The sequence below is a fragment of the Cimex lectularius genome, unplaced genomic scaffold, assembly GCF_000648675.2.
Source record: "Cimex lectularius strain Harlan isolate CLEC.00 unplaced genomic scaffold, Clec_2.1 scaffold1, whole genome shotgun sequence".
NCBI lineage: Eukaryota > Metazoa > Arthropoda > Insecta > Hemiptera > Cimicidae > Cimex > Cimex lectularius.
Window position 1 is genome coordinate 352,206 of NW_019392813.1, and position 22,261 is coordinate 374,466.

Consider the following 22,261-nt stretch of genomic DNA (forward strand, 5'->3'; position numbering starts at 1 on the left):
TGTTTCTTTTATCAACACAAGTCCACAGTTTACGAAATAGCAACCTGGACAACGATTAGATGTGCTGTTGACATTTTGCTTCAAAATAGCACACTTGTGTCATAAAACATCTCTACTTTAACACACCTTAAAATCATGCGTACCTGATTATTATCCATACGAAAAATTTATTTTCAACATGGATCACTAAGCATTATAAACATCATAAAAACAATATTCTTTTTGTTATGTATTTTGGCAAATTTAAAACAAACTCGACTAAGTAAAATGACACGCAAATATTCCATGTCCGACAGTTCAGTACAGAGAGTTTAGGCGGGCCAGGAATATGAGAAACTCCGCAGATAGAAATCTTACCATTAAGAATGTAAAAGTACCCTGTGTACCTTTGTTATTGTGGTTTTAAGAAATAACACAGCCTCTGCTAAAATCCTTTTTCCTTGTAAAAGTGTGACGTATTTAATACAAATTTACAACTCGAAAAAAACCTAGATAACATCTAGTAAACAATCTAATAAAATTATAGTTTTGTTTTTGAATCTCGGATTTACAACTTTAGTGACGAGTAGGAATTTTGAATAAATTCCAGGTTCAGACTTAATCCCAGAAAACAACAATCTCGTGAAGGTATACCTCCGCATTATCAAAATGAATAGGGCAAATTTTAAAAGTAAATTGGGCGCTCACAAAACGACAGACAAGAATGACACATCTACAGACGTACAACACAAAAAAGATAAAAGATGGTGGACATTCTCCTGCTGAGTCGACACGGTTCACTGACGAGTCGCGCCATTCTATCGCCTGGAGAGATTGACAAGCTGTGTCGCCCCAACCGATACGATGCCGATAATTATCGGCGTTTTGTTGCAATCACGTTGCGAGCGATACGGTGTCGAATTGCATATCGCGTCACTTGTCGTATCGCGTATTGCATCGCGCCTAAAATGTCTGTTAATAAAGAAGGAAGCGATATTACTGATTTATTCTATACATCTACACGGAAAACAAACACTTTGAGTGAGTAGAAATACTTCGATTTAATATAAAAAACATATTTTTTGCATTGTATAAATTCTCTTTTTTCCACATCCTACATGTATTTGTTAAATTTAAACAATGTTTGTAAATCCCAGGCCCTGAATATGATCTCAATAAAGATCGAAACGTTGGCACGATAAAGAAAATCTTTTTCTAAAACTTACGTCACACCAGACCGCATCTCACGACCTCCAAATAATCATTAATTTTTATCTTCCATACATAATTACGATTTTATTCTACGTTTTTAAGAAAAAATATGTTTAATAGACAAATATTTTAACATATTTAACTACCTAAGTCCATCGGTCACCATTTGAAAATTATATCTGGCAGGTAGCCTTTGGGGGTGGTAGATGAATTTGATGACTTTGACTATGATCTTTATTGAGATCATCTTCAGAGCCTGGAATTTATAAAGTTTATTTAAATTATACAAATATATGTAGGATGTGAAAAAATTAATTTATGCAATGCTAGAAATTCATTTTTTCACATTATACATGTGTTTGTATAATTTAAACAATGTTTATAAATCCGAGGCTCTGAAGATGATCTCACTAAAGATCGAAACGTGGTACGGTAAAGAAAATATTTTTCTAAACCCTATGTCACACCAAACCGCTCTCACGATCTCCAAAAAATCATTTAAAAGTTAACTTATTCATGCCAAATAATATAATTTAAGCTAATAATTTTTTATAATAACTTTAATAGCTTTAACTTTTCAAAGGATGGGCTTTTGCCTTCTGAATCTTTAGAAGAATCAATCATCTCTACCAGACTGGGTTTCTAAAAGGTAGCTTTATTTATATAAAAATGTGTTGCTTTTTTTTAAATTTATTACTGATAGAACATTCAAAGCAGTTCAAATTTAAATGGACTAAATATTTCCTGAGGATGGGTCTCTTTCCTAGCCAAGAGATCAAGGGCTAACTGTATTTTGGTTAAATTTTGTTTGTTAAATTATTAACTATTACGATTAAATTAAATATTATTTGTATATCTTAAACCAAACTAAATGCTTTCGTTAAATTGAAATCGAAAGTACTCGCAACAAAGCAATATTTTTACGAGACTAACCAGGTGTGTGCCCTCCACTTCTTTTTTTTTCAAAACCTGTTCTCCTTTATGTCGTTTTTTCCCCTTCTGTGCACTCTTTGCGTTCATTCATCACGGTGTTCGAAGTCAGATCAATGTTCCCTGTCCGAGAGGAAGAAAGCTGGAAGGGGTTTTGTACAGTCCTCGGTCAGAAGGAGCGAGACTTGCTAAGCACGTAGGGGCAGACTTGAAAGTCCAAATTAATATTTCGTCTGGCTTTTAAATTAACCGGATCGATCTTCAGTTTATTAAAATCCCGGCACATCTATAGCCTGAGGAAAAGCGCCCAGGGGCCAACTCAAAACCAACAAAAAAGTGGAAAAAATTAATATTAACGTTAAACGCCTAGCAGATTAAATATTAATTTATAATTTCTTTTCGACGCTTTAGCTTTTTAAACTTTTAAAGTTGATTTGTTTCCAGCATGTAGTACCGACACGAAAAATATAAGGGATTCTCTCTATCCTTGTATTATATTAAATATTAATTGGCAATCGTGAACTTGAGAAAAGTCAACTGTTCTATAGAACGTTGTAGAAATCATAAATATAAACTGAATCGTGGATGTAACTTTTGAAATTATAGGGCTTAAAGGCGTTAAGTATTGACGACTTGCTGAGATGTTGAAAACGCTGACTTCTTACCGATGGTATGTAACTATTTTAACACATTTAAAACAAATCTGACCAGAAAGATTAGAAGCTCTTCAAACAATATTTAAAAAATAATAGTTATGGAAAAGTAGCCTTTTTTTTTTTTTTTTTTTTTTTTTTTTNTTTCATCTCAACTAAAAACCTTAATTAATTGTCAGGTATTTATAAGTTCCACTCGCACATTAACCTATCCTAATCTAAATTGTTTGACGGGCCTGTGGAGGACTCGATATTCCTCGACAGCCACGTCCTTTCACCCATCACCTCTCACGCTAATAAATACATTTATTCGGAAGTATAGTACCAACGAAATGCCAATGACCCGTCGCTCACATCATACTACAAATATATAGCACATCTATACTAATTTGGTGGGCCTGGGTACTTGATATTCCGTCACAGCCACACCCATGCATACTTCGACATTCACGCAAATAAATACATTCATACAAATAGAAGGGATATACCACGTGTGGTGGGTTATATATAGCCATACGCATTGATTAATTTTAGGTAATTCCGTTTATAATCACTGTTGTGCTTAAGTACTTTTGTTGTGTCATTAGGAAGGCCATACCGTGCTCTGTGCGGCGCTAGTTGTTCGCACTCTTCTAAAATATGTCTTACTGTTACAATTGCGCCGCACATGGGGCATTTCCTCGGTCTCTTGGCTTTGTTATTGTGCTATTAAGAAATGCAGCCTCTGCTAAAAGACTATTTCCTCGGTGCATTTCATACAAATTGACAATAAAGTAATGCAATTCACTTATTTCAAAAACGACTGGAAACTTACAGTGATTACTATGGAAAAAAAATGTTTGGAAATCCGTGAAAGGCGTCTGATAGACAGCGAGGATAGGCGGACCAGGATGGCCGGAAACGTCCAGACTAAAGGTTCATTAATAAAATCCTACGCGATTCGGCATTTCGACATCATCAGTGGCATTTTTATATACATATGTGAAATGTGCTATTAAATCGAAAAGATAAAGAACATGGGGAAAATCCTCTCTTAAGGACACAATTGACAGAATAACACATAGACCAACCATTGAAAATGGGAAAAAGCTGAAACGCATCTGACCAACCAAACCTGCCTAGAGATATTCACAACAAATTTAACGGGTTTTTTATACAAGTGACAAAAAACACATGAAAAATGGTGAAACAAGTCGACAGAAAAAACAGCGAGCAGAGACGGACCAGGATGGCCAGAAACGTCCAGACTACAGGTTCATTACTAACATCCCCCGCATTTCGACATTTCATCATCAACGGCACGTTTATCCGTCAAATATTGCCGAGAGGTCTGCAAAGTGAAAATTATATCACGATCGTCTATGAAGGACATAATTGGCAGAATAACGCACAGATCAACCACTGAAAATGGTGAAAAACCGATTCGCTTATTACATGCCAAATAATCCTAATTGGATTATTTTCAGTGGTTGAATTGAAAATTGTGAGAATTTTTCTAGAAGCGGCATAAAAATACACGAGAAATGGTGAAACTTGCCTAACACAAAAACAGCGAGGATAGGCGGACCAGGATGGCCGGAAACGTCAAAACTACACATTCATTAGTAAAATCTCACACGTTTCGCAATTCGCCATCATCAACTTTATATCCAACATTGTCATGATGTCTGAAAGGCGATGATTAAGCACGATCCACTCTGAAGGACACAGTTGACAGAAAACAAACAGACCAACCACTGATGGCGAATCTGACAGGGATCGAGTTAGCGCGGACAGCCGAACCAAGATGATCAAACATTTCATCGCTATCCAGATCTCGAAAAGAAATCCCTTAGTTTCATCATCAGTGGTATATATCCTTCAAACATCTCTTTAGATGGCAAAAGGCGGAAACGCCAATTAATAGACCAAAATGGTCAAAAATAACCCAACAACAAAAACATTGTACAAGTATCTTCTAAATTGACTTTTAATGTACTTAAAAGTAATAAGTATACAACAAAGTATATATACAACTCAGTTAATCTTTTGTAGAATTTTGTCTCTTCTGAATAAGTCCAAGAATCTCTTTTAACAACCTCCAGCGGTATAATTTCTTTTTTAAAGACCAAGTTAGTAAACGACTTTTTCCCCCAAAGTTTCTAGACTTTCCGAAGAGTATGAGTCGCTATATATTTGGCCCTGAAATATTTCACCCCGGAGGGTTGTCATTTCTTCAGGTTTACCGTCCAGATTCAAATTGATGTATGATTAAATCTCGGTGGTTTTCACAAGGCTGGCACAACCTCCTGTGAATATGAGTAATTGGAAAAATGGCCCGATTTATCTCTCCTGATGTACTTCCGTTTTTGTTTTGTTTTTAATTTAATTACCCACTCGTTTTTCACACATTTCAAAAACACGCCATCCCCTTTAATTAATAATTAATCTGTCTTTTGTCTCCTTTTGTTTGACATTTCAGAGGATGCTGGGATGTAATAAACTTTATTTAAAAATAGAATTTTGGAGTTTAAAAAATATAACCACCTTGAAGTTATTAATTAAGGTTACTTTTTCAAAGAAATGTTTGACCCTTTTTTTTAAAGCCATTTTTTTTTTTTTTTCGCCAGTCAGCATCTATGGCCATTACCGGCACTTCGCATATTAACAACTCTCGCGTTTTCGAGTAGGGTATTTTGGTACCCCACTCTGTTCGTTACTCGTCACCCGCCCCTTTATAAACTGTTAATTTCCCTCAATTAAAAGAACACCTTTCACACATATTGACAGGTTACCGAGGTACTCGATATTCCGTCAGTAACCTGTCCTTACTCATAAGTCATAAGAACATACACCCCATACTAATTCTCACATTTGGCGGGTCGTCATGGTACTGCGCATGCCGACGACAACCCGCCCTCATTTTACACCTACACTGTTTGAACATATAAACATACATTCCATTCTTGCTAATAAATACATTCACTCCAATAAATACGCTCATCCACTACACACATTCACTATGTACAGTTAAAAACAACATTGTTACTCACAACATTCACTGCAACATCCTCGCCAATAAATACATACATACGAAATCCAAAGTTCTACTAAAGGGTGGATCAAATTAATTGATATGCGTTCACTGCTCTCAGATATCTAAATAATTTCTTTATGTGGTCACTATTATGTTTTAGAGTGGCTCGTTGGTCGGAGGGTAAGTCGCACTGTATGGAATGTAATGTGATGATATATGATGTTAGCTGTATTGAATTTGATTAATATAATGGCGTAGCTGCGACTGAGTTTACATGTATCTGTTCTGTAATTGATGCTGTGTTTATCTCTGTTGATATAAACCATTTCTAAGAAATTACGTTTAGGTTTGTTTTGTTCTGTAATTAATGCTGTGTTTATCTCTGTTGATATAAACCATTTCTAAGAAATTACGTTTATGTTTCTTTTGTTCTGTATGTAATATTTTTTGATTTTTGAAGTCGAAATTGTGTTGGTGTTCAAAATGGTGGGTAGCGAGTGCTGAAGGATTTTACTTGGGTTCTTTTGCAATCATAGATATGTTGCTTTACTCTCTTGTCCAGATATTGGGTTGTAAGACCGATGTAAGTTGCCGGACAGTTTAAACAGTTGTTCTTGTAGATTACGTCAGATTTATTTGTTATTGGTGTGGGAACTTTAATTTTGGAAAAAAGTGGATTGTTTTATAATTTTTGAAAGCTATTTTGAAGTTATCGGACGAGAGAAATGTGTTTGATTTATCTGGTAGGCGTTGAATAAATGGCATGGAAATGTAGGATGGTTTGTTTGTATTTGATAGACTTAATGTAGTATTATTAGTAATAGTGGATGGTGTTAGTGTTGAGTTGTAGTTGTTGATTATTCTGTTAATAATGTGTTTAGGGTGGAGATTGTTATGGAGGATCTGTTTGTATATCTTTATGTTCTTGTGGTGAAATGATTCATGGCTTAGGGTAATCATTCTGTGAAGTAACCCTTTGGCCGTGTTTATTGTATCAAGAGGATGGTGAGATGAAAAAGTTGAAGTAGCGATCTGTGTTTCTTGGTTTTTGATACCAAGCCTTATACAAAAATGTCTTTTCTACACCGACTTCCTTCCCCACCCCTTCAAAATCCAACGTATATAAACATAAAACAGCAAAATCTCACTGGCACTCTCAACACGACACGCAAGGATGGCACAATTACACAGAAGACAAACACTTTGAGTGAGTAGAAATACTTTGAATAAAAAAAAATATATTTTGCGTTGTATAAATTCACTTTTCCACATCCTAAATGTAATTGTTAAATGTAAACATTGTTTGTAAATCCCAGGCCCTGAAGATGATCTCAATAAAGATCGAAACGTTGGCACGATAAAGAAAATGTTTTTCTGAAACCTACATCACACCAGACCGCATCTCACGATTTCTGAATAATTATCGATTAACGGTCACTAATCACCACACATTTCCATATGTATACTACTCGATTATCTAATAAATCAAAAATTGTCTTGCCTAGAATTAATTCTGAACTTTTTGCCAAACGTGCCTTCATTGTTAGTTTAAAACTGCACTTCAATCTAAATTCAATTTTTATGACTTTAGTAATGTTAATAAATTCAAAAATTATCTAATAAAGCATGTCATTTGTAATATTTAAAGTTCTTCTCATTTTGTTAAAATACGTAAAAAAAATTGTTGTTCTAATCATCAGTTTGTAGAAGTGTGAACTATAATTTTTTATCTGCTCATATCATGACCTCATTTTTCAAATATGGTTTTGCTTAATATAATGTAACTGTAATCAACTCCAACACTCCTGTACTAGAATGTTATTATTAAGGGTTGACATAAGAAATACCTTTTCAATTAATTAAGGTTTTGGTTGAGATAAAAAAGTGAGTGTCACGAGCGGGATTCGAACCCACGACCTTCGGCTAAATACGCCGCTGCTCTACTACTTGAGCTATCGTGACTTCGATCCACTCGGACACTAACTTCCCGACTCAAGTCATTCAAAGCTTGTGATGGTCGTGGGTTCGAATCCCGCTTGTGACACTGACTTTTTTATCTCAACCAAAACCTTAATTAATTGAAAAGAATTTATTTGGTCAAGCGGACCACGAAATCTAATAAAATATAAGAAATACCTATTTTTGTTAACTTTTTTGTTTTTATCTGTTTTCTTATTCTCTGTTAACTGTACCTCTTATGCAAATAAATTTTCAATTTCAAATTTTAAGTTTTAATAACAGAATCGATTGGGTAAATAGCGTTTTCCTGCATGTTAGTGCAAGGACTTGTACAATATTTTATCGTTTCTTATCATCTTGGTCCGCTTATCCTCGCTGTTTGGACGTGTCAGGCGTTGTTTCCGTTTTTCTCAATATGAAATGTTCAGTGTTACTTTGGCTACTAAGATCAATTAAGAAGAAAATCTCGCAAATATTCAGGTTAGAATTAGCTTTATTATTTATCTTTCCTTTCAATTTCAGAGAATCTAAGTATATAATAAATGTGTGGTGATTAGTGACCGTTAATCGATATTTATTTAGAAATCGTGAGATGCGGTCTGGTGTGATGTAGGTTTCAGAAAAACATTTTCTTTATCGTGCCAACGTTTCGATCTTTATTGAGATCATCTTCAGAGCTCAAAGTGTTTGTCTTCTGTGTAATTGTGCTATTCTTCGTGTCGAGAGTTAAATAAATATATAATAAATATGGAATAACGTGAAAATCAGAAAAACGGTGGAAGGTCTAGACGGACTCGTTTTATTATTGTACAAACCTCAAAATTTCGGTTCGAAATTCTTAAATTAACGGCTTTTTATGAATTCAGTTAACGTTTTCTTTCGCATGAAAAATTCCTCCCCGCCTCTTTGACCTCAGACTAACTGATATAAACGACTGCTATACGTTCCGGGTTCTAATGCCGACAAAAATGGTACATTGTTATGAAACTTCATATTATTCCCTTAATTGAAACAACGTGAGAGTGAAAATATCCCGTTCCGACATAACCTGTAGTTGGCCATATTTAATAATTTCCAAAGCAACAGAAGTCTGCCGGTAGAATCTCAATTTCCGTCCATTTCCCTGTAAGAATCCCATTAGAAAAACCCTAAGTAAATAATTATTGGACAAAACCGAGATTTATATATTAAGCCCATGGTAATTAACTTATCACTCGCATGAGACGTAATGGACTGACTAAATCTATGGAAAAGTAGAATGATAATGTGAAATTATATACTAGAACAATGAAAGACATTTAATACCATAAAAGCCTGCAGGGAAAACAATCAACTCAGTTTATCTAACTTCTATCGTCTCCAAGATGATTCTTAGGAAAAGTAGTACAACATCTGTAAATTGTCATTGATGAGGGTCACACAGGATTAAAGTAGGTGGAAAAAACTTCGTATATCATGCTCGAAGCAATCATTGCCGACATTACCTAGGCTACCAAGAAAACCAAGAGGGAGTAACTGACAATCAATCATCTACTACTTCTTAAAAGAACGATCGAGTCAATCAAACTGAGCTAAGGAACTAGGAAAAGTACCATAATCCAAAAGGCTGCAGTGCATGGAAAATACCAAATCTATCATCATCAGGACACCCTCTTTTACCTTCCAGAAAGGGCGTTGAAGAGGATTTTAAAAGAAAACTTTTTAGTGCCGTGGAATATAGCTCATGGCTGGATTAACAGACCGTCAGAATTGGAAATAAAATTATGTATAACGAAGTATGAATAGGAAATCTACTGAAAGAAGCACGTGTGATTAAATGGAGATGGGCTGGCTATGTGGGTACCCAGGGGCACCAAAGGAGGAAGGGATGTAGTGATAGTGATGGTAATGATGAGGATATTAGGAAGGATACGTGATGTTCCCTAAGTTCTTTAACCTTATGGTTATTGTATTTTTTTTAGTTCCTTAGTTGAGTTCGAATTATTTTTGGGTATTCCTTGTACCCTTGGTTATATTTTCATTTGCCGTTATTAATTATTTAATATTTCCAATTATTATTTCATATAATCGGAGGAAGTACATTTTTCCTTTTCATTCGTTCTTCCTTATCTAAAGGGACATTGTTGAAACCTCCGATAAGGGAGTCTCTTTCTTTAGAGTTCGAAAGTAGTGGCATGATGACTGTCCCAAGAAGTTTCACAGTATAGCCATGTCGTGAAGAAGATTTCTCAGATACCAGTGTCCACTATAGACCCCTAGCACTCTTCTCAGTTTTGCCCAGTTTAGCTGTAGCATGTTTTTTTTTTTTTTATATACAAGAATTCTTTTACTCTAAGTTCACTCTGCCTGACACCTCTAAACATGCGTATATTGCATATTTTGGTTTTGTCCAGTGATTTAGATGCTGGGCCTAAAAATGGTCTTAGATCCTTTGGATAGTTCAATAAAAATTGATAAACGATATTTTAATTGGATGAATGGATTGGTAGAGAAAGAGAGAGAGAGAAAGAGAGAGAGAGAGAGAGAGAGAGAGAGAGAGAGAGAGAGAGAGAGAGTGTGTGTGTGTGTGTGTGTGTGTGTGTGTGTGTGTGTGTGTGTGTGTGTGTGTGTGTGTGTGACATGTGGTGCAAAGTGACGAAAGAGAGAGGAGGATTATAAAAAGGCAAAAAATTATGTAGGGCCAATGTCATGTAGATGTTTTCTCAGATACCAGTGACCACTGTAGACCCCTAATGCTCTTCTCAGTTTTGCCCAGTTTAGCTGTAGCACGTTTGTTTTTATACGAGGATTCTTTAACTCTAAGTTCAATCTGCCTGACACCTCTAAACATGCGTATATTTCACATTTTGGTTTTGTACAGTGATTCAGATTCTGGGCTAAAAATGGTCTTAGATCCTATGGCTAGTTCAATAAAAATTGATAAATGATCTTTTAATTGAATGAATGGATTGGTTGGTTGGGTATGTATGTGTGTGTGTGTGTGTGTGTGTGTGTGTGTGTGTGTGAGATGTGGTGTAGAGTGACTAACCAGAGAGGAGGATTATAAAAAGGCAAAAAATTACGTAGGGCCCATGTCGTGTAGATGTTTTCTCAGATACCAGTGACCACTATAGACCCCAACGCTCTTCTCAGTTTTGCCCAGTTTAGTTATAGCATGATTGTTTTTTTATTCGAGGGTCCTTTTAGTCTAAGTTCACTCTGCCTGACACCTCTAAACATGCGTATATTGCACATTTTGGTTTGGTCCAGTGATTCAGATTCTGGGCTTAAAAATGGTCTTAGATCCTATGGATAGTTCAATAAAAATTGATAAATGATCTTTTAATTGAATGAATGGATTGGGTGGTTGGGGGTGTGTGTAGGGCCCATGTCGTGTAGATGTTTTCTCAGATACCAGTGACCACTGTAGACCCCTAACGCTCTTCTCAGTTTTGCCCAGTTTAGCTGTAACAATGTTTGTTTTTGTACGAGGATTCTTTTACCCTAACTTCACTGTCTGGCACCTCTAAACATGCTAATGCATATTGTAGGACCCTACAGATCGGACGTATTTGATGATCCTGGTCCGAATATCCTTGCTGTTTTTAGTCAGTTACGTTTCAACGTCCCCATTTTTGAAGGTCTGGAATTGTTTGCAATTCGGTCGTATTTGGTAATCCTATTCTGTTTGGTTCTTTGACACTCGTTCGGTGTTGGTTTGTATGTTTTTCTGCCGATTATGTTCTTCAGAAACGATCATGCCATACGTTCATCACCTTGCCGAAGGATACGAATAGTGAATACCTCAGGTACTGATAGTGGCGAAATGCTTGGATAATGGACCTACAGTTCGATCGTTCACGATCATTTCTGTCCGCCTATCCGCATTGTTTTTGTCTAAATCTGGATCTCAAATAGTCAATCCAAAAGGGATCATCAACCCAAAGACCACAAGGGGAAATTATTACCAGCGGTTCCTCAAGGATCGTTTTTGGTTCAACTTTTTTCTTTTTCAACCCGAACCCCATTCTTCCTTCTATGATTCTTTTTATATGCAAAACTATTATATACAAAAACTAATATTTTAAAAACAATTTTAATTCTATTTTATTTTTCACATTTCTAATTTCTAGTCCCTCCCGAATCGCCAAAAGTTCATCATTATGTGTAGAGGTTAGTGACCGTTAATCGATAGTTATTCAGATATCGGTCGTTACCGCATCTCACGATATCTGAATAAGTTCATCATTATGATCACAGGTTATGATATGTACTCTGGCTTGACCGTAGGTTAACTAGTACCGGTTCAACTATGTTCACCGACTCCAGGCCAACGGCCTATCATCTCTTTATAAAATATTAACATTGTGTATCATAAAATATGAGAGGACCGTGAAAAAATATACTATTGATATGTGTATTTTTCTTGAAGATTCCATGACGTTCTAATTTTACTAAATTCAAGTATAATAAAATAAATTGTTGCTCAGCATTTCACCCAGATGCACAAAACTTACAAAAAGTTTGACTAGTAAAAGAAAGAAAGAAAAGGTTTTCCAATAGTACATTTACTTAGAACAATCCCAAAAACACCCATTTAAAACATAATTTTAAAAATGTAGCACGATTTAAAAAAAAAAAATTTAAAATGAGATAAAATAAGGAGTCACGGTTTCTGTGTTTTCATCGATTTTTCTCGGCAATAAGGAAATTAATATATAATATAATATGCTTTATAATTAATTTATATAATAAAAATTAACTAACCTTTGTAGTTCTCGGAAGGAAGCTGACTCTTCGGCTCATCTTGCTTTACATCCAATATAACTCTGAAAATAAAGAGAAAAACATCAGATAATCCCATCTTAACAGAATTAATTAAAAATAATTGTGTTAAATATTTAACATCTTTCACTCGATAGAGGATAAAACGTCAAGAAAGTTAGACTAATTCGAAATGACGGATTATCCAGCCCATGTCATATTATCCGAGGCAAGAGATCCTAGAGGAAGAAAACTTTTGACTAAGTACGTTTTGTAGAGTTAGAATGTGTTAGTTGAAATTTATAAGATCAAAATTATAACTTCATATAAAATGGCTTTGTCATAATTTGTCATAATGTCATTTTCGATAATTTTCCGATCGATTTGGTATGTCAGACGCATTTTGGTTACTTCTGGTGATCTGAGGGTTGATGAACCATAGTTTTTTAATTGAGATAAAAAAGTCAATGGGACGAGCGGGATTCGAACCCACGACCTTCGGCAAGATACGCCGCTGCTCTACCACTTGAGCTATCGTGACCTTGATCCATTCGGACACTAACTTCCCATCTCAACCTCACCTCTCGAATTTTCCATCCTTTTTACCATTTTTCAAATGTAATCTATTTGATTTTTGGCGACAAATGGATGGCGAGTGGATCGAAATAAAAAAAAATATTCACAACTTCAAAAATGCATAAAAGGGTCTTCAGACAGAGTGAAGGATAATGAATTGCAATTACCAAGTCAAGATACTCCAGAACACTTAATTTTAATTCTGGAATTAAGAAAAAATAATGGGGGCATTGCTTGGAATCTAATTGAATCTTTCATTCTTTGCAAAACCGGCTGCAGTTTAATATAAAAAAGTCAAATATTAAAAGCTGTCCCCTGAGAACATTAAGCGTGATTAAACTACGGATCTGGGATCATCAAATTTTAATACTTTTTTGGTGATACTAAAATCTTAGGAACGTGTCTGAGCGGTTTTGCAGATGGTTGCAAGTAGTATTAAATGAGATTAAAAATATAAAATGTAATAAAAACGAAAAGATGCTTCCAGTAAAGTAGACAAACAACTACACAAAACTAGGAATTTTCAATATAAATAATAAAATTATATATTTATACTATGTAATAGTACATTTAAATTGGGCTGGGTTAGCTAGGGGCAATTTATTTCTCATTGAAGTCCGCTGTTCCAATTAAAAATTCATAACTTTTAACTAGATATCGATATTGAAACTTTTGAAATCGTTGGAAAGCTGAAGTACTCCTTTTTCAGCCGATGTCAACGATTTGGTGGGTTCCTGTGTCATTAAAAGAGAGAAAAGTAAGTAAGAAATCAATAAAAACTCCCGTTTAATTTATATCTTCGGTCTGATTTATTTACAGAGGTCCGGTTTGTGCTATTAGTCGGTTCAAAACCCTGGGGAAGATTCTTTGAAATCGGTGATCCCACGTCTCTAATTACTATAAGACTGAAATATACCCGTGAAGATGGAGTAAATAAAAACGTGTCTGACAGACCAAAAATAGCGAGGATAGGCGGACCAGGATCAAAAGCTACAATCTATAGGTTCGCAAGGCGCACGAGTTTCGACATTTAGCCATCATCAGTGTTCGTTACGTTCAAATATCATAAATCAAATTCAACATCAATAACATACATAAAAGATGTAAAACAATCATCACATTCCACACATCAAACATTTCTGCTTAGTGTAAGTCTTCAACAATTTGGCTTTCCTTTTCCTATTTATCCCCGTCTATATATATAATCCTGAAAGGATAATCCGGCCGAACTATTACCAATGTTTTTCCTTTCACCTCAAAGAAGCCTACTCCTCACAAAAAAATGTCTTTCTATACGACTTCCTTCTCCACCCCTTCAAAATCCAACGTATATAAACATAAAACAGCAATATCTCAATGGCATTCTCAACAGGACACACAAAAATGGCACAATTACGCAGAAAACAAACACTTGTGAGTGAGTACAAATACTTTGATTAAATATAAATTTTCTAGCATTGCATAAATTCATTTTTTTCACATCCTACATGTATTTGTAAAATGTAAACAATGTTTATAAATCCCAGGCCCTGAAGATGATCTCAATAAAGATCGAAACGTTGGCACGATAAAGAAAATGTTTTTCTAAAACCTACGTCACACCAGACCGTATCTCACGATCTTCAAATAATCATAATTTATAATCTATATTTCTCGTAAATTAAACGAAGAAAAAAATCATGATTTATAATTATGGTTTGTTAGAAGTAATGTAATTATTAAAAATTAAACAATTAATTGTAATATTTAGTTAATGATTAATTGTATTTATTTGTTTTCATTTTTTTTCTGTGTCGACCAAAAATTGAAGTCGAATGTAAATAGACCTCCGGCAGATGGACTCTATAAATTTACTTTAATTATATATTATATATAATATATTATAATTATATACTATATGTATGTTTATTACTTTTTTCTTGCAATGAAGTATATATTATTATTAATAGGCACACAATCGTAGGGAGGAATTGTTTAAGAAGAGGGAAAATATTTTAAGTTTTTTTTTTTAAGTGTAAAATTGGGTCTCAATTTAGTTGTTGCCAAAAATTACCAATTACGTAAATTCACTATTTTTCGTGGTCCGCTTGACCAATTAATATCTTTTAATTAATTAAGGTTTTTTTGGTTAAGATAAAAAGTAAGCGTCACGAGCGGGATTCGAACCCACGACCTCCGGCTCGATACGCGGCTGCTCTACCACTTGAGCTATCGTGACCTCGATCCACTCGGACACTAACTTCCCACCTCAACCCCACCTTTTGAATTTTCCCTTTTTTTTTGCCATTTTTCAAATGTCGTGTAATCTATTTGATTCTCGTCGACAAATGAAATGGCCACGGAGAGCTTTAGGGAAATATACTTCATTTTAATTCATTAAATTCACTATTTTTCGTGGTCCGCTTAACCAATTAATATCTTTCAATTAATTAAGGTTTTTAGTTGAGGTAAAAAAGTCAGCGTCACGAAAAATAGTGAATGGGAAATTAGTGTCTGAGTGGAGCAAGCTCAAGTGGTAGAGTAGCGACGTATCTAGCCGAAGGTCGTGGGTTCGAATCCCTCTCGTGCCATTGACTTTTTTATCTCAACTAAAAACCTCAATTAATTGAAAATAATTACCAATTACTTTTTTCAACAAAAACCTATATACAAGTTGTACATTAAGAAAAACAAAGATTGGAACCACTAAATAATTTTTGAGAAAATGCTACCGAAAAATGACAACTTTAGACAAACCTTGAAAAATTGATGAAATACGGTAAAATTTTAAATATTAATGTTTATATAGGAAGTGCTCTCTTCTGACAAAGAAATGCTAGTAAAAATTAAAATTCATCGAGTAGAAGTGTAGATAAAGAAAGAAATAGAGAACAACTTTTTTCGAAAGTCCGTGGCTTTCAACTAAGCCCCGCGCGTTGGCCCAATTGGCTTTGGTGCGCTGGTCTTAATCGTAAGAACAAAGCACCATTGTGAACCGTGATGACAGCATCGCCGGAGACCTCAGATGCCGTGGGCTCGGTGAACTGAAATTACACTGGAAGTGTCAAGGCCGACCGGGTTCTCGTTTCCACTCCGGCCGTGTTCCTCCAGTCTTTCCTCTCTCGAAAGGCCTTTAAACGAGCCCGTTTGAACGTTTTCTTTTACCTTTTGTTTTCCTTCGGATGATATATCATTTGCCGTTTTGCCAGATCATCCTCGTCCGGTTCACCTTCGGAATCTTTCTATACGTAACATCCCGATCGCCTGTCCCAAATTGCATTCTTTATTCCTTCTCATTTTTAAGTATGTTAACATCCAATTAAATTTTCGATTTTTATCCAAGTCCCCACTCCCTCAAAATATTAAAATCAATCCCAAGAGGGTCCTGCCGACGAAAGCCTCACTTTCTTAGCCTCACAAAATCGATTTGGTATAAATCTTGCTGATTAAAGTTTACCGTTAATTTTTTAATTGTTAAACTAATTCCAAGTTAAACCTGAATAAGGTTGAGTTTAATTAACTAGGTCTTTGTGATAAGAATAATTAAGTCTTTTTATTAGCGCTGTCTGCGGATTTAGCGTTAATCCGTTTCTATCCTATTTTCTGACCGTTCGATTATTGAAAGTTTCTAATATTTTTTTTCCTTTTTTTCTATTGTTATAACATGAAATGGTGTTTTAAACCGACTTGATATTGAACAATTCCTTTAAAAAGCCGTGAGCATTGTAATGCAAATAACTTTGAACCGGCACAAAAGTGGTTCAATCAATACAAATTGCCTGGATAATTATTGAAGAAATTGTTCTGAATAAAATATATCGTTTGATATTAACAAATAATTTATTCATTTATGAACTCGATGCCGATAAATTTGGAACTTTGTAATTGAGAAGTTGTAAAATAATTCATGAAACTTCATAATACCCTTAATATTATTTTATAAAAATTTATTTATTAATATTTATTAGTTAAAACAGTGTTAGAGCCTGGATCCGGGTCATGTGTCCAGGACAATGAATAAGCGGACAAAGCGGCGAAAAGACCCGACATTACCCAGAGATGTCAGTCAGTGCAGCGGCTCCGATGGAAAACCTAAGCGATGTTTTTTTTTTTTTTTTGCATCGTCGTTTGAACATCCGCCATTTCTTTTTTCTTTTTTTTCTCTCCCCTTCGCAGCATGCGGAAGCCCGAAGAGGCAGGCAAGGCGCAGCCGGAAAGCGGGAGAAGCCCAAGCCTGCCTAAGGGGACCAGCACTCATACTTATTTATTTCTTTTTAGGGCCTATATACGGTTTCCATTTTCGGGGATGTGGATAAAAACCATTTATAACACCATGGAAAAGACCACATCCCCATAGAATCCGGGGCAAAACACGTCCAGGCTGCTTATGGCACCCGACCCCACAGTCCAGCACCACCCAAACCCACCCGTCCCCGGGCCACCCCACGCTACGAACGAGTCAATTTAATTTTTTATTCGTTCCTGCCGTATGTACTTCGTGTTGTCAAATATGTATGTTGTTTTTATTTATAAAGGCTACGAGTGCATCGGGATGTTTCTTGTGTCTGAGAGTACGATATCCATGTTTGTTGGGAATTTTACTCCATTTTTTTTAGTTCTGAGAACAACACCTCCCTGTCCATCGTGTTTCTTTTGCATGCCAGGATCGCGTGGTTTGAGTCGGCAATGGTCCTCGCTTCGCATCCACAACCGGCGCTGTCCACAATACCAATTTTGGCAAGGTGGTATGGTAGTTGGTTATGATTAGACCGTAACCTGAATATCGTCGTGAAGAACTTTCTTGTTCTGTTCACTTTAAGGTACCAGGGTTATGTTGGATGCTAGGCTGTATATTAGCGTAGTACTGGCCTTTCGTTATTTTGAACTCGTTATACTGTTTCTGCCATTTCCTCCTTGCAATTTGTTTCAGGTGAGGCGTGATATCACATGGGACGATAATGTTGTAAGGAACCCCATTCTGTGCAGCGTCTTTTGCGAATAATTCTACTTCGTTGTTGTGCCTATTTACATGATGCGCTTTGACCCAGATGAAGTGGAGGTCAACCTCTTTTTTATTTATTTTCTCACTCATATCCAGCATTTCATCTATTAGGGGATTCTGTTGGCGAGTCGCATATTTAATGGCCGTTAGCACGCTAAGGCTGTCGGAGATTATGACAGTTTCTTGGTCTGGTAGTGTATGCAATGTTAAGGAAATAGTTAATCCATGACCCGTGGAGAAAATGAAAAAGAAAGAACGATCTTAACAAGACTGAGGATAGGCCATACCTTTCACACACATGGCCATCTGATAGGGGATGGACAACAGAGATGTTGCCCAGAGTGTGACGAGACAGTGCATACTCGTGCAGTGCAAGCGTCTGAAATATTATAGATTAAGGTGTGGTCTACCCGCTGACAAAAAGAAAATTTTGATGCTTAGCACTACCAGCAGAATTTATTTGAATATTTGTGACTAGTAAAAGTATCATTTACTACAATATGCCTCTTTGCCTATGGTCATATCTTAATGAATGTATTTATTAGCGAGAATGTTGACTAAATGGGTATGAATGGGAACAGGCATATCGACAGTATATCCAACTATGTTGACGGTCTGTCATCTAGGTTTTGGTATGAATGAGAGGAGTGGGCATCGGCGGAATATTAAGTACCCCGGAGGCCTCCTACTTACCTTTTAATTGTATATATTATTGTATGTCTGTAGATGGGAGTGTATTTGTTATTAATTGGTCAAGCGGACCACGAAACTAGTGAATGTATTTATTAGGTTGATTGAGCATGGATGCAAGTAAATTTTTAATTACTACAGAAGTGAATTAATTACTACTACGGCACAATTACACAGAAGAGAAACACTTCGAGCCCTGAAGATGATCTCAATAAAGATCGAAACGTTGGCACGATAAAGAAAATGTTTTTCTGAAACCTACATCACACCAGACCGCAACTCACCATTTCTGAATAATTAAACCACTGAAGTTGTGTGAAGTAACCTTTTATTTTGACTGCGTTATTCTTTGATTATTTGCACAATAAATGACTGAAATCGACTTCATTTATTAGTTTGACCAAGGTTCAGCTCTTGAAATAGTTATTTTTCCAGATTTTCTGAGTAGATACAGTCAGGTCGGAAGTATAAAAGTCTGGTAGGGTTGACTGACGAAACGGTTCAGAATCGTTGTGACGAACCAATAAATGGTTTATTCTCCAAATGTGACCGATCGACGCCCACTTTATATTACAGGAGTAGAGAAGTAATCGATTAAGCTGTTTACTATCCGCACTCGGGAGGAAATCGCGAGGCAATTGGTACTTCAGGCCTCTTGGTCGGAAAAGGTTCAGGATGAAAGGTGTTGGGATGATGGTCCAGGGTTTTATAGAGACCTTTGTATCTGCGGTTTCGAGGACAAATGGGATTTGAGTGAAGAAGTAGAGAGCTTGGGTTCGAAGCTCGAAGCATTGGACTGAAGTGAATTGATTTTTTTGGAGGTTAAACTCCACAGTTCCGTTCGACCTGCCTGTTGAAGTAATCTGAGAATTTCAAACCGTTCAGTAGTTCAGTTTTACTCGAGTGTGAAGGTACCAATGTAAAGGTCCCAAATAGCGGACATGTGTTTCTGGGAGAGGAACAAATTTGTAGTGGATTAAAAGAGAGGTGAAGGTTTTTTGCTGGAATTTGGTTTCGTTGAGTCTGATCCTCCTTTTTTCCACACACGAGATATGGTCCTGTGTTTTTAAAGGTCATTATTTGCCTTGTGTTTACTGAACGGATGGCGGTTTGTGTGCATATGTGAGGAGTAGTGGGATCGATAGGAATGTCAGAGTGTATACTGAATACAGACTGGGACCAAAAAAGCTGCCTTGCGGAACACACAGTAAAACCTAAGACGTTTGGAAAGTAAGACAGCAGAATTCCAGATGCACCAAGGAAGGATGCGATGATGTGTACTTGTTGCACTGTTGTGTAGAGTGGTGTGGTCTGAACCGGAATTGGATGTCGGGGATGGCATGTAAATTTTTCAGGGTTTTTCAAGGAATTTGACAAGTAAAACGATAGAACCGTATGACATTGGGAGATGCTAAGTTTTTTTTAAATGTTGTATAATGGGTTTTATGATTGATAATTTCCGTAGTAATAAGTAAAGTTTTATGTTTTTTAAGAAGATTTCATAGCATGCTTGCCATGATAAGGTTAAAATCAATTTTTTTTACTGAGTGTGATCTTATTTTTTAACGTCTACATAAGTCTTGGTCGAACAGTATTGGACAAAGAAGAAAATTCACCCTATTGTAGACGTTTTTCTTGCTGTGACTCCGGACATGTACTCGGTTTATAAAAACGAACTTTCCCCTACTTTATAACTCGATTACGATAAGGTAGTCCGCCTACTACTCACTACTTCAAGACTACTCCGACTATCCATCCGATTTGGCAAATAAATTGTTTATTCCCGAAATTAATGAGTTTTCCCCGGACACCAATTTTTACCGACGGTCCTTCTACTAAACAAGAGAGTGGGCTGTGCTTTTTATGACCGGCTCGTAAATTTTCAAAAAAAAATCTCATTACCTGAATCAGTTTCTATTTATAAGGAAATGTATGCTCTTCCAAAAGCTCTTGGGTACGTAGCCTCCCTAAGTTATGACACCTATTGTATCATCTCAGACAGTATGAGCACAATTGGACCACTTTCAACCCAACGCTAAATGGGACTACTTGGTTTCTGAATTAATAATTGAATTTTGCAATCTCAAGGCCCAAAATAAGAATGTAATTTTTTGTAGGAGTAGAGGACGCAGTGGCAAAAAAACATAATGAAATCGTGGATTTATTAGCCAGAGATGAAATCAAGCTGCCTAAAGCCGGGAACACACTTACCCGATGCTACGCCATGCGACGCTACTCGACGCCTTGCCACGTTTTGGTGTGGTGTGCCGCAAGCACACGTCGCGTACAGTCCACAGCGTTTATCACAATAATCACTATCACAATCGCAACGCATCTTTTGTTCTTAATGCACTATTTTGAGCAAAACCTTGTAATAAATTGTTAGTTAAATTTCATGAGCCCAACCATCTAATAAATTGTTTGTTAAACTTAATTGTTTTAAATAAAGTTTCTCCTAACCATCATAATTAAACAATGTTTATAAAAACCTTATGAATTTGGTTTACATTAAAATAACTTGTTGTAATTAATATAACGACAAATTTACATGTACTTAGTTTGAAATAAACTACAAAAAATATGACTGTCCTGTTCTGATACCCGACATTACAAAATGGTGTAATTTTACGAGCAAAACTATGAAATAAATTGTTAATTAAATTTTATGAGCAAAACCGTGTAATAAATTGTTCCAATTTTAGTATATGTACCGCCGAAGCGAGTACAATAAATTGTTAGTTAAATTCATTATATCAAAAAATCGTATTCCGGTGTTTTGATTAATTTTCTACCAAACCATTAAAATTAATTTTTTAAATAAAAACTAATTAATTTTTAATCACAGTTAATTTGGTTTATATGAAAATAAGTATGTTGTAATTAATATAACGACAACAATACATGTAGTTTGAATAAAAATATGAGTATCCGGTTCTTTTGTCTTCGACTGTACTCGATGCGACCCGACGAAAATCTAGACAGCGGGGATCGCAGAGCGTCGGGTAGATGTGCACGGGGGTATGGAAGTCCTTATGGAAAATCGGAGTTTATATTTGCGTCGGGAGCTTCGGGTAGCGTCGCATGGCGTAGCATCGGGTAAGTGTGTTTCTGGCTAAAGTGGTTAGAGCAGCGGCGTATCTAGCCGAATATCGTGGGTTCGAATCCCGCTCGTGACACTGACTTTTTTATCTCAACTAAAAACCTTAATTAATTGAAAGATATTAATTGGTCAAGCGGACCACGAAAACTAGTGAATTTAATAGGTAAATATAATATTGAGCGAAAAAAAATCCGTAGTATTACTTTACTTTTATATTGTAAATATGCTTTGTCATTTGAAATTATGTTATTATGTTTAATTCATGTAATATTTAATGTAGTGGGGTATGATTAACAAAAAAATTACAGAAACCCCTGAATATCAAGTGGACAGGCTATAAAAGAACCCTCCAGCATTCCTTACAGGGGTAAATAAGGAATTCAGAGACAGGGAGGGCCTAGAAATTTCTATGCTGGAGGTAA

General features: G+C 35.9%; 1 protein-coding gene across 2 annotated transcripts in view; it reads right to left on the bottom strand.

Moving 5' to 3' along the window:
* LOC106670436 (band 3 anion transport protein) overlaps positions 1-22,261 on the bottom strand; it is a 239,046-nt gene that overhangs the window by 132,349 nt on the left and 84,436 nt on the right. For both annotated transcript variants that reach the window (XM_024228293.1, XM_024228294.1), the window contains exon 2: positions 12,496-12,557. In XM_024228293.1, the coding sequence (XP_024084061.1) occupies positions 12,496-12,534 (39 nt within the window). In that variant the 5' untranslated portion in view covers positions 12,535-12,557. The remainder of the gene's footprint in view (positions 1-12,495; positions 12,558-22,261) is intronic.